Source organism: Papio anubis, chromosome 2 (genome assembly GCF_008728515.1).
Source record: "Papio anubis isolate 15944 chromosome 2, Panubis1.0, whole genome shotgun sequence".
Taxonomy (NCBI): domain Eukaryota; kingdom Metazoa; phylum Chordata; class Mammalia; order Primates; family Cercopithecidae; genus Papio; species Papio anubis.
In genome coordinates, this window is record NC_044977.1 from 44,041,967 (window position 1) to 44,054,856 (window position 12,890).

The 12,890-nt window shown below is 45.2% G+C and overlaps 1 protein-coding gene across 24 annotated transcripts in view; it reads left to right on the forward strand.

Moving 5' to 3' along the window:
* Positions 1–12,890, forward strand: part of KALRN (kalirin RhoGEF kinase) — a 690,448-nt gene that overhangs the window by 185,435 nt on the left and 492,123 nt on the right. For all 24 annotated transcript variants that reach the window (XM_031662269.1, XM_031662306.1, XM_031662320.1 and 21 more), the window contains one exon: positions 6,786–6,860. In XM_031662269.1, coding sequence (XP_031518129.1) covers positions 6,786–6,860 — 75 coding nt within the window. The remainder of the gene's footprint in view (positions 1–6,785; positions 6,861–12,890) is intronic.

A 12,890-nucleotide genomic window follows, 5' to 3' on the forward strand; every position in this document is an offset into this window, starting at 1 on the left:
CCTCCGTCTCTGCCTTGGCATGTACTGCTTCCCACCATCCCTTGCCTATTCTGTTATTTACAATCTAGTTTGAATATCATCTTCTCTGTGGAGACTGACCTGATAGATCATCTCAACTTGCCATTCTCTGTCTTCTCTGTGCCTGTGCGTGGTCAGTTTCAGTATTTCTTGACTCTTTTTTGTGACAGGCACTGTGCTGGGTTCTGGGGTAGAATAAGGAATACTACATGTTCCTTACCCTCAAGGCATCATGATCAGTTAATGGGGAGTACACGAAAACGCATAAATGCCATTCAGGAGTGATGGAGTATCAAGTACAACTGGAGACAGCTCAGCTTGATGGGGAGGCCAGGGAAACTGCACAGAGGAAATGACACATTAGAGACAGATTTAAGAGGTAGGATCAACAGAACCAAGTAGCTGAATCAATATGTGTGATGGGGGAGGGGGAGGAGTCTAGAGTGCTTCCCAGGTTTCTGTTTGGTTAGCTCCGTGGATGACGGCACCAATAATTAAGATATAGTGGATACAGGATGGTCAGGTTGGGGGAAGGGTGGGAGGATCTTTATCAGAATCTCACAGTCTTCACTGGTTTTTTATGCAGTCTGGTAGCTTCCTGGTGTCAGGGGAGATGGACACTGGGTATTTTATGAGGCTGGAAATTGTCAGAGAGTAGAAATTGGGTTTCCCCTCCAAGGGAGAGAATTGCCTGAGATGGGCACTGTGTTCTCAGATGCAGAACTCCCCAGGTGGGAGCACCCCTCCTTTCTGTTTCTTGTCCAGCATTTCCCCAGCGTTCAGGACTTTGTACCTGTGAGTAGGGGTGCAGTTGGGATAAAGAGGCATAAACGGACTGGCTTCTCTGTCCTCCAGGGCTATCTTAGAGATGGCATCTTGGTCTGTAAATATTATCAGTGACAGTATTTATGGCACTGAGAGTAGTTAGAGAAGGTAGGGCTCTGAGGGTAGGAAGGAAGATTTGTGGTGAAATGAAAACATCTGGTACATGAAGGAATGGTTTAAGCTACCAAAATTCTGAGCAGTTTGGACAGGTGTTATTCATAAACACTCCTGCCACCAAAAAGTAAGATGTAGTCCAGTCTTAATGCCCTGGAGGGGGAATTCATCTACCTCCCAGATAGCCTTTTTATTCCAGAGCTGAATTTGAATAATAGACAATTACAGGGTAATGGCTGAATCTCTGGAATCTCTGGGCAGTGGAGAGGGGTCTTCCCATGGTAGGGGCTGGAGGGGTGATGAATAGTGTTAGATGAGATTTTAGAGGTCCTGTTTAGGCCAGGCTGCAGGATGCTTTTCTCCATCTTCTGCCTCTGAGGTGACTCTGGAATGGAAAGACATACTTTAGTGCACAACTTCCCAAAGTATAATGTGCATATGGATCAGCTGGGTTTTTGTGTGTGTGTGGTGGAGGGCATTGGGACTGGGTCTTGTTCTGTCACCCAGGCTGGAGTGCAGTGGCGTGATCACAGCTCACTGCAGCCTTGACCTCCCTGGCGCAATCAGTCCTCCCACCTCACCCTCCCAAGTGGCTGGGACTACAGATGTGTGCCACCATGACTGGCTAATTTTTGTTGTATTTTTTTTATATAGATAGGGTTTTGTCATGTTGCCCGTGCTGGTCTCAAACTCCTGGGCTCAAGTTGTCTGCCTGCCTTAGCCTCCCAAAGTGCTGGTATTATAGACATGAGCTACCATGCCTGGCCTCACCTGGGTTTCTTGTTAAAATGTAGGCTCTGACTCTGTAAGTCTGGGGTGGAACTTGAGATTTTGCATTTCCAGCAAGGTTCTAGGTATATGTGATGCTTATTACCTTGAGTTGCAAGGTTTTAGGACTCATCTTTAAGAAGCTCTTTTTAAAAAAAATTTTTTTTTGAGTCTCCTTGCATTTTGTACAGGTGATATCCTGTCTCTGATAACAGTTTAATTGTCCTATTTGGAAACCTGTTTGTCTCCGCTTGGAAGCCCCTGGAGAGCAGGATCCATTTCTTATTTGTCTTACTACCACCAAAGCCTGACATATGGCCTGGCACATAGTGCTCAATATAGAATTAATGAAACAATGACCTTAGGAATAGGAAAATTTCAAAATTACAACCAAACTAAGGTCCAGCCAAATGAGCTCCTGCACCTCTCAATTGTAAGCCAGATCTCTTTTATGCAGCCTCTTGTTCAGTGACTCAGTGCCATTTTGAGTAAGGCTCCCATGCTGGACACCACAGGGTGAAGCAGAAAGAGAAGGCAGAAACCTGAGCATAGGGAAGTGTGCAGAAACAGGGCTCAGGCCCACTTGAAGCAATGTTAGAACACTGTACATAGTAACTTCTAAATAGGTGCACATTAAAGGGGTGTGTCTGAGAACCAAAAGGAAACAAAGAGCAATCCATGTATACTCTGGCAGCTTGAACCTCCAAATGCTCTATAAACACCCACTCTGTTGTTTGCTTCTTCACTTGTTGAAATAAGGATTGCTTTCTGAAGGAGGTTAGTATGGAACACAGGTGCCCTGGGGAATATACTGCTACTCTACACCCACAAAACCACAGACAGGGCTGGTGGCTCAAGGGCCAGTTTTACCATTGCCATTAAGGTCACACAGAGGCTGGGAGCCAGAGTGAGGGTGTTTGGCATTTTCTAACGTGGGAAATGATGACTAGAAGCAATGTAAGCATAACACATTTGGAGCAAGGAGAAGCAAAAGTGGGGCTTGGAGAAGACCCATGCGGGAGGATCCTGGGGAGATGGCAGGGATAATTTGTACTTCCTTAATAGATGTGGAGCATTTCAACTTTGCTAATTAACGGAACAGCAGGCTTGTAATTCTGACAACAGCAGGACACAAATGGGGTGGGATTAGCACTGAATGCCGGTGAAGCATGCCTTTGTCCTTAAGAAGAAGCACAACACCCACGACCCACAACCCGTCTTGGGTCAGGTCCATGAAGTTACTACCCCTGATTTTGTTTTTTGTTTTTTCCTGCAGCAACTCCAAGGGCTTAGGGTTTTTTGAATGTCTTCTCAGGCCTTCTTTAGAGGTAGCAAGCCTGTTTCAACTGGCTTTTTTTTTTAAAAGGTGGAAACAGGTCTATGATTGGTCTAGAGCAGGAGTGTCCAGTCTTTTGGCTTCTATGGGCCACATTGGAAGAAAAAGAATTGTCTTGGACCACACAGAAAATACACTAATACTAATGACAGCTGAAAAGCTAAAAAAAAAAATTGCAAAAAAATCTCATAATGTTTTAAGAAAGTTTACAAATTTGTGTTGGACTGCATTCAAAGCTGCCCTGGGCTGCATGAGGCCTGCGGACCACAGGTTGCACAAGCTTGATCTAGAGTTTATTTTCTAACAGTTCTATCACGTATACTTTATACCAGAAATGGCAATGATAATGTAAGCTTACTTCCTTCAAGAGGTTAAGCCTCATGGAAATTCTTCCATCACTCTTCTCCCATTTTGGCATTTTGGGCTACCTGCAAAATGGGGTGATCTGCCCTTGAACATCTATAAACTGATTCTGGGGGAAAAATTGGCCAGGAAGCCAGTGAAATGTTTTATCTTCCCAAGGTGGAATGAATCTTGTTAGGGAATTTATTCCCAGTACTTCCTTTTAAAGCATATTGATCTGATAATCTGAGGATCTTAAAGGCCAACAAATATGAAGAGAAGGTTTAGAAAGTCTCAGAGTATTAGAGCTGAGTAGTACCCTGGAGGGCATCTACTCAGATAGCCAGTGCTTGGTGTGACAGATGAAGTCATTGACCTTGTGTAAGTCATTTTAGGAAGGGTCAGCGTTTCATTCATTCATTTATTCTTTCATCAAATATTTATTGAACATTTACCATGAGTCTACCAAGACATGTACCGGATAGTGAAAACATGTTGCTATTTCATTGGTCCTGTTTGAATTAGCATTCAATGAACTTCTCCTTTATTATATATTCCAACAGCTGGTTTCACAAGGGCCCTGGGGGAATTGATATGCTACATAGGATCTTTAGCCAGTGCAAATAGGTTTTATATGCAAGGTCACCAATTTCTGAGCTGCTGGGCTAATTAGCTCTACTTGGCTTTACATAATACATATATTGTTGAAAAGTTATATGTAATTTAATTTTTGGCAAATGAAAAACTAATTCAAATCACTAGGGGAACTTTTATTTGAAGAGACTCTGGAGCAAATCCTTTTATAATGTGAAAATTTTAGTTGTAATTGGAAATGATTGTCCCCTAGTTTGGATTTTGTAAATCTGGACACTTTAGGTTTTCTTATGGTGGACACACAACCAGGCACAGCAGTGGCCTCTACAGGGTCGGGGAGGACCCTGGCCTGGGAAGTAGAAGCCCTAGGAATCCTAGAACAGCCCAACCCGAGGCACTGATATTTGCTGGAGCCCATGACTGCAAGCTGCATGGACAAACTGCACACCTTCTCTCCGGTCCTGGGCCCTGGTGGGGAGAAGGAAGAGGTGGGGCACAATGAGTGGGTGTGATGGATGAGACTTGGAGCTTCCTCTTCCTCTCCAAGGGTGGGAGTAGAGAGGAGATAGGATGGGGAACCTTTTGCTTCCATTATAGCAAATTTGAAACCCTTTCTTAAGGTCTTAGGGCTATTTAGAATTAGGACCCTCTTGTGTACTGCAACACAGTAGGGGACAAGAGGGAGGACAGAAGAAAAAAACAGGACAAGAGTTTAGGAGAAAAGAGAGTTATGTGGATTCTTTTTATATAGTAAATCTCATTAGTTTGGGCCTTGCTATTTTTGAACTTGTAAATAATCTGAAAGAAGATAAGACTGAAATTTACCTTTTATATTACATTTTTTTTCTATAGAAATTAGTAGAGTGCATGGTTACATAGAGGAAAGTGTTTTAAAATTAATGTATAGAAAGATATATTTCACAAAGGAAAATCATGTATTTTGATACAGAAGCATCATTTTTCACAAACAAGTCATGTATTAAAGATCCTTGTCTAACAGATAAAGCCTAATAGATTGCCAAGGAAGCTAAATGTCTCCTCGTTGCATAAGGATAAAAAAATACTTTATATATCTGTTTGTAAATTCTATAATAATTTATATTGATCCTAATTAACCTCTATTAGTGAAATTTAATTGTTTTTCTGTGGAGAAGATAAAATTAGAGCATAAATATCTGTAGCAACTAAGGATAGAAAGTTCAAAATAATGCTTATAGGCTTTGAAGTTCAAGTATTCTTTTTTATGGTGTTATTTTGTTTTCCTATTGTTCAAGGTCTTCTCAAAGTGAGCCTTGTAGCTAGTTCTCTGTCAGCTAGTAAAGAGAAACAACTGATGAATAAAAGACTTGCAGTCTTCATTTGGTGTAAAATGAAAGAGAAAAAATAGGCAAAATGGTCAGAGACACTTAGGAAATTTGCTTTAGGTTTAGGGTATGACCTCTGATCATAGACGCTGGCATTCTGAGGACATATCTCTCTTCCTCCTTGATTGAGTGTGCAGTTGGCCCACTTCACTTCCCTAGGCCAGTGATCTTACGCCTGGCTTGGAATTTTATTGCCAAAATTCCCAGGTGGGTTTCTTGAAACAGTCGATGTTTAGAGATTGAAGGATTGAGTGGGATTGTTCTGCCCAGCATGTTGCTTTCCTCTGTAAATTGTCAAATTTGGACCCCAAGGGTATAAGCCAAGTGGAGAAAGGCACCCGAGGGGGCATCCATGGTATCTGGTTCTGCTCCCTGAGCTGACTTACAACCGCTCACCTTCTGGGGTCTATCTGTGTCATATCCCTAATGGTGACACATAACAGAGACCTCAGTTAGAGCTCGAATTGCTGTAAGCGTGGGTGGCTCTCCCTGAGAGTCCCTGTGGGGTTCTTAGGTTAAATGATAGGGGTGCAGTGGGCTAGCCTGGGGTTTTTGGATGTGGAAGCTGGGTCCTGACTTCCCACACATCCCACACTGGGCTGGATTGTCCTTTGCCTCCTGAGGCTACTGTTCCTCCAGGCACATCTTTAGTTTCCGTTCTTTGGGAGCCCCGAGCTTCTGCCTCCAGCCCCCAAAACAGGGACTCAACTGGAATGTAAAAGGACTTTCTAAATGGGAAGCAAGATTTAGAAAGAGAACAAGTTAAACAAGGTAGTGCATTTCCTTCCCAGGAGATTTGTGTCTCCCCATCTCCTGTCTATCGTGGACTGATGATGATGACATTGAGTGGGGGAGGAAGAGGTGGGGAGAGGAATATTGTCATCAACTTTGCTTCCTTCAGTAGGAGTTTTGTGGTTTACTTTCCTTGTTTGTAAAATAAAGACTAATAGTTGTGCCAGAGGAAAGGCAAAAAGGACTTTGTAAATCTTTATTTAGGACTTTGTAATCCATCTTGATATCAGTTAACTAATTCAACAGATATTTCCTGGGTGCTGAGTATGTTCAAGACACTGTGCTAGGCACTAGAGGTACAAACATGATTTTGTAAAAGTCCTCCATCTTCAAGTTGCTCAACAGCAACAGGGCTGGTTTTTTTTTTTTTTTTTTGCCCCCAGGGCATGGAGGTTTGTCCTCTGCTTGAGAAGGACGGGGGGGTTGTAGCCCTGGTCACCCCTGTAGCTGGCATCGTGTGGAAGTATCCCTTCTGTTGCGGACCCTCTCCTGGTCCATCGGGCTGGGCTGTAGGACCTGGACAAGGCAGGACTTGCCGACTGATGATGGGATTGGGAGACTGAGGATGGGACCCTGCGATTCAGCCAGCTGGCTCCTCTCACCTTGATTCCTTCTGGTTTGTTTTCCCACAGGGTCTTTTCGGAATGATGGTTTGAAAGCTTCTGATGTCCTTCCTATCCTAAAGGAAAAAGTGGCCTTCGTGTCTGGTGAGTATTTGTGGGACTTTCCTTTGTAAAGGACCTAGAGAAGAAGTGTGCGCGCACATGTGTTCAGATTCACTTGTGTGTTAGTGGGGGAGAAGTAGGGGAGGCGAAGTTATGCTTGGGGCAGCTGCTTCCTTTCTGCTGAGGCAGACGGAGAGAGAAAGGAGGGCTCTGGCCCCAGCTGGGCGTTCTAAAGGACACCCAGAACCAAAGGGACATTCCCCGAGCTTCCCATCCAACCTCAGTCCCCTGGCCTGGCCCTGTGAGAGTTGCTTCAACTGGAGAATCTGGGCACTTGGCACATTCCCTGAGGTTTTATTTCAGTTCATTTCTGCATGGATCAGGGACAGGAGATTTTTAAAGGAGTTTTTGTTTCCTCCTTTTCTTTCTTTCCTGGCAAAGGGAACTCAAGTGAGGGTTCGTGTTTATATGTTTAGTTTTTGTTTTTTTCTGAATAATGACTTCCAAATATTTATATGACTTCTCTCTCCTATACATCTTGTGCACAAAGACCTCTTAATGTCTCACTCTGGGGTCAGCAATCTGTAGCTGGTGGGCCATCCACCAGTTTTTATAAATAAAGTTTTATTGGTACACAGCAATGTATATTTGTTTATGGAGTGTATTAGTTTTCCATTGATGGTGCAACAAATTTCCATAAGCTTGGTGGCTTAGAACAATAGAAACTTATTATTGCACAGTTCTGGAAGCCAGAAATCAGTTTCATGGGGCTGAAATCTAGGGGTCAGCAGGGCTGTGCTTCCAGAGGTTCTGAGAGAAAATTGGTTCCTTTCCACTCCCAGCTTCCAATGGCTGCTGACATTCCTTGGCTTGTGGCTGCATCATTCCCATCTCTAACTCCAGGGTCAAATTGCCTTCTCCTCTTGCATCTGTGTCAAATCTTTCTCTGCCTCTCTCTTTTAAGGATACCTGTGACTACATTTAGGGTCCACCTAGATAATCTAGAATAATCGCCCTATCTCAAGATGGTTAACTTAATCATATTTGCAAAGTCTTTGCCATGATGTATTTGTGGACTATTATTCAACCTACTATAGATAGTGTTAATGGCTGCCTTCTCATTACAACAACAGAGTTGAGTAGCTATTGCAGAGACCATTTGGCCCATTAGCCTGAAATATTTAATATCTGACCCTTCAAGAAAAAGTCTGGTGACCCCTGATATAATTGAAGCCAAAGACTGGCCAGAGCCCCTAAGGCAGTCATTCTCAAACAATAAGGTATGCCACAATCACTCTGGGTGCCTGTTCCAGGGCTCCACTCTAGGCCTCCTGGATCAGAATTTCTGGTAGGGTCTGAGGCAGGGGCTGGGGTAGACAATGTTAGTAGCCGAAGATCATATTTTGAGAAACATGCCATGTGCTTATACCTCATGGACCAAAGCTTTATTTCTGGGTGATTTTGGTGATCTACAAGAAGTAGCAGTGCAGTCACAGAGCAAGAGCTATTCCAGTCCTGTAGAGCACAGGTTCATGCCACAGGCACTGTTGGTTTGGCTGTTGGGCGACAGACAAAACAGAGAGAAGAGGAGGTGGGAAGGGGATAAAGGAAAGGGGAAGTTAAGCAGCAGTTGTCTCCCACCTCATTGGAGAAAGGGCGAGAGCCTGATGATTCAGAGTGTAGGTGTGAGAGGTGAGGGCAGGCATGCAATGGGAGTGTGCAGAAGACTTTATAATGACTAAGTGCATTCTATATTATTGTAATTATTGTTAGCAGTAGTAGCAATAGTAATTTATTATTGTCATTGCTGTTAGACGAGAGTGACCTGGCAGCTGCCTCTTCCCATTAGGGACTAGTATATCTTATAAGGTAATGAGCCCCCTGCCACTGAAGATGTTGAAGTACAGGCAGAACAACTCCTTGGCAGGATTACGCAGCAGTGATTTGGGTACGGGGAGAGGCATAGGTGAGCAACCTTTAAAACCTTTAGAAACTTGGATTCCATTTGCTTGCTAAGCATATGGGAAGACCTTGTGCAGAAATCCTAGAGGCCATTGAGCAGTGCCAGGCCTCTGATTTCTGCTGATCCCCATAGCCTGGGCTCCCAAGGATGTGGTCCACAGCCCTCTGGGAGCCCAATCTTATCTTTTCTTCCTTCTTTTTATAGTCCTTAGTTAACCTGATGTTCTTCCTGTCCCCTGGATATCCTGCCAATCCTTCCATTTCTCTTGTGCCTGACACTTCTTTCCCTCTGCAGTGCCTTCTCCATGCCTTCTGCCAGTTTGAGCCTCTCCTCTCCTTCCAGAGTCAGTTCCTACTTTGCCTCCTCCAGGAGACCTTCCTGGATCTAATGTATTCCTCTGAGCATCATCCTATTCCACATCAGTTTGGGGCATATGCATGCACAGTACACTCTAACGTGGAGACCCTTGCTTGATGTTCATGGTTTATTTTTTCCCAAGTAAATTCAGTCAGAGCCCTGGGCGGAGCCCCAGAAAAAAACCTTCTCAGGTGGTAGGGGGTAGTCCTAATGGAGCTCATAGAAGCAATGTGGCCAGGAAGGCAGTCAGGAATGAGGCAGGTAGAAAATTCCCTGAGCAGGACGAAGGGGGCTGGGAGCATAGCTCTCCCCCATTTGCCAATGTAAGCCGAACAGCCTGGGTTCAGCCTTATTCAACTGCACCTGCGCTTGTGGTGCCAGAAACTTCTGGGCTTAGGGAACATTGCCCTTCCATGTCTGGGAAGGACACTGAATATACTGGGAAGAGAATGACTGGCTGCATCTAAAAAAACAAAAACAAACCCCAAAACAAAAAAAAAAAACCAAAAACCCAAACCAACCAACTCTTACATCCTGAGCTTTTAAAACATAAAAGATAAAACACAAAAATAAAACAAAATAAAGAAACCTATAATTAAATAATGCAGTTTACCAGTTGGATTTCTTTCTGAGAAGAAGAAAGCACTGCAAGGAAGGTGGTGAGTAGAGAAACAGGCTGTTTGTTAATTGAGCCTGCCCTCCCCTGCTAGTACCCAGCCTTGGCCAGGCGAAAAGAAAACCATGCTGCCATGGGAACGTACATTGGGAATAATCCAGGGCAGCCCAGAAGCTTCTGCATGTTGGGCGTTTGCATGTCTGTGTGACAGGATTTGGGGCTGTCCCTCAGTGAGCCTCCATTGTTCCAGCACTGCCCCATTCTGCTCTGTCATTCACAGCTCACAAGTTCCCCTTGGCCCTCTCTGATATCCTTTGTACTACTTATAAGTCACAGCACCCACTGTCCCTTTTATCCAGCCTTCCCATGTAGGGTCTATTTCACCCTATTGTCTTCATGTGCATACACGCCCACCTTTTGGCCACCTTCTCATGATTCCTCTCTGCCTCCTTATCTCCCACCAATGTGGTTTTCCTCACTGGTTTCCACTGTTCCCAGGGAAACCTTATGTTGCTGTGGCACAATCTTTTGTACCCTGGACCTGCATCTCTCAAAGTGTTTTCCAACAGTTCCACAGGATGATCCTCTACAAAGAAAATGGGGTTCTATTCTCAAAGAAGTTTGGGAAATGCTGGACATCGTAGCTCTCCTTCTTGGAGAATTACAATGTCCACTAAAGTACATTAACATTTTAAGGCTCTGGAAAGTCCTGCAGTAAAGAACTTTTTTTTTTTTTTTAATCTGGCATTTTCCAAACCATAGAATAACCTCATTCCCTAAAAATTTATGTGTCTGTGATGTGTATTCATTAACATCTTGCAGGTCTATTGTTATATTGACTTTATCGGGGGTCCTTATACTTCATCTCTGCTTATTGTCCTCTGTAATTTCAGCATCTATGTCAATTATTGATCAAATCCTAGAGCTTCATTGCTGCTCAGCCTCGTTGGTACCAAAGTCCTCCACCTACCTACCGTGATTATGCACGTCCAAGATCTTGACCCTTGATATGTCTATCTGTGGTTTTAGTCCCTTATTTTGACCCTTTCTGATATCCTCTTGTCATTTGGGAGAGGATGGATATGAGAGGAACAAAATCAACACCTTTCCCTCTTTTCTGGGATGTCATCATCCAACAGGACATCTCCCACCCTCGCTGGGCATACCCCATTTATATGGTGCATTAGCTCCATTCTGCCTTCACTCAGCTTGGAGCCTGGCACAGATACTGTAGCCAAAGCTTTCAACAGAGCTTTCGCTGTGCCCTAGTACCCTGTCAGCAACCCTGAAGCTCATGTCCTACCCAGTCCTACTGTCATTCTTGAGAGAAGATCTCCAGTGATGGTTTCATTTCCCTCTCCTCAGTACCCAAAGCCTACCCTGACCCTGGACTGATTCTTGTCTACTGTTCTACCCAAAGAACCATGTCCCTCGGGCAGGCTGAACTCCTCCCTCTCCACCAAAGAACCATGTACCTCGGGCAGGCTGAACTCCTCCCTCTCCACCTATCTCCATTTCCTCCTCCCAGACCGTGTCCCTAGAAGGCTGAACTCCACTCCCTCTCCACCACCTATCTCCGTTTCCTCCTCCAAGAACCGTCATGGCCTCATGGGCTGAACTCCTCCCTCTCCACCACCTATCTCTCCACATTTCCTCCTCCCAAAGGCCAATCATGTAGGCAGACTGAACTCCTCCTCTACCACCTATTCTCCATTTGCTCCTCCTCCAAGACGTGTCCCTCGGACAGGCTGAACTCCTCCCCTCTCCCACCAGAACCATGTGTCCTCGGCGGCGGGCTGGACCTCCCTCTCTACCACCTATCTCCATTTCCTCCTCCATTCCATATCCCCTCCTCCATCCATCCACCTATCTCCATTTCCCTCCCTCCATTCCTCCACCCTCCATTTCCTCCTCCCAAAGAACACGTGTCCCAGTTGGCTTCATCCCCTCCCATTTCAGACTCCTCCCCTCTCCACCACCTATCTCCATTTCCCTCCTCCAAGACCATGCCCCTCAGGCAGGCTGAACTCCCCCTCCCCCTTCTCTACCACCTATCTCCACTCCTCAAAGAACCATGCCTCAGGCATTTCAGACCCTCCCCTCTTCCATCTTACTGTCTCCATTTCCTCCTCCAAAGAACCATGCCCCTCAGGCAGGCTGAACTCCTCCCTCTCCACCAAAGAATGCACCCCTCGGGCAGGCTGAACTCCTCCCTCTCACAAGAACCATGCCCTCAGGCAGGCTGGGACTCCCTCACTCTCCATCACCTGTCTCCATGTCCTCCACCCAAAGAACCATGTCCCTGGGGCAGGCTGAACTCCTCCCTCTCCATCACCTATCTCCATTTCCTCCTCCAAAGAACCATGTCCCTTGGGCAGGCTGAACTCCTCCCTCTCCACCAAAGAACCATGTCCCTTGGGCAGGCTGAACTCCTCCCTCTCCATCACCTATCTCCATGTCCTCCTCCAAAGAACCGTGTCCCTCGGGCAGGCTGAACTCCTCCCTCTCCACCACCTATCTCCATTTCCTCCTCTCTCAGAGTTCAACAGCCTGCCTCAAAGAGGGGGACAGCCCTGTCTGCTGTGGACTGGACCCTCCCCTGTGCCTTCCCTGGGGCCTTGCTCCATTGTTGTCCCTACCCTTCCCAGCATAAAGATTCTCTTCCTCTAGGCTCATTCCTCTTTTTTTCTATAATCTTCAAAGGTCTCTTTCTTTCTGAACACCACATGGCTTGATCCTGCTGCCTCCTCTTGACCTACACTTCTGGATGTGGGGAATTAGAATTCCCCAGGCTTTCTCTTCTCACACCTCCTTCCTTGCCATCTGAACCCTCCAATCTTCCTATTCACTATTTATGATACGATTTTAAAGCTTATTCATTAATGGACACTATGATTAGGAAGTGGAACCAAGTTTCTCAGGAGTGTCAGACAGAAAAAAAAAAAAGCAGAAACTTGGTTCTGTTTCCTAAGCATAGTGTCCATTAGTGAATGCGCTTTGAAATCGTATAGTAAATAGTGAATAGGAAGTTTGGAAAGTGGAGGAAAGAAAAAGTGACTATCTTCCAGCCATCTAAAAACCTCCCCAGCCATGATCCTGAATCTCATGTCTCCAAGGCCAGCCCTGGCTCCAGTTT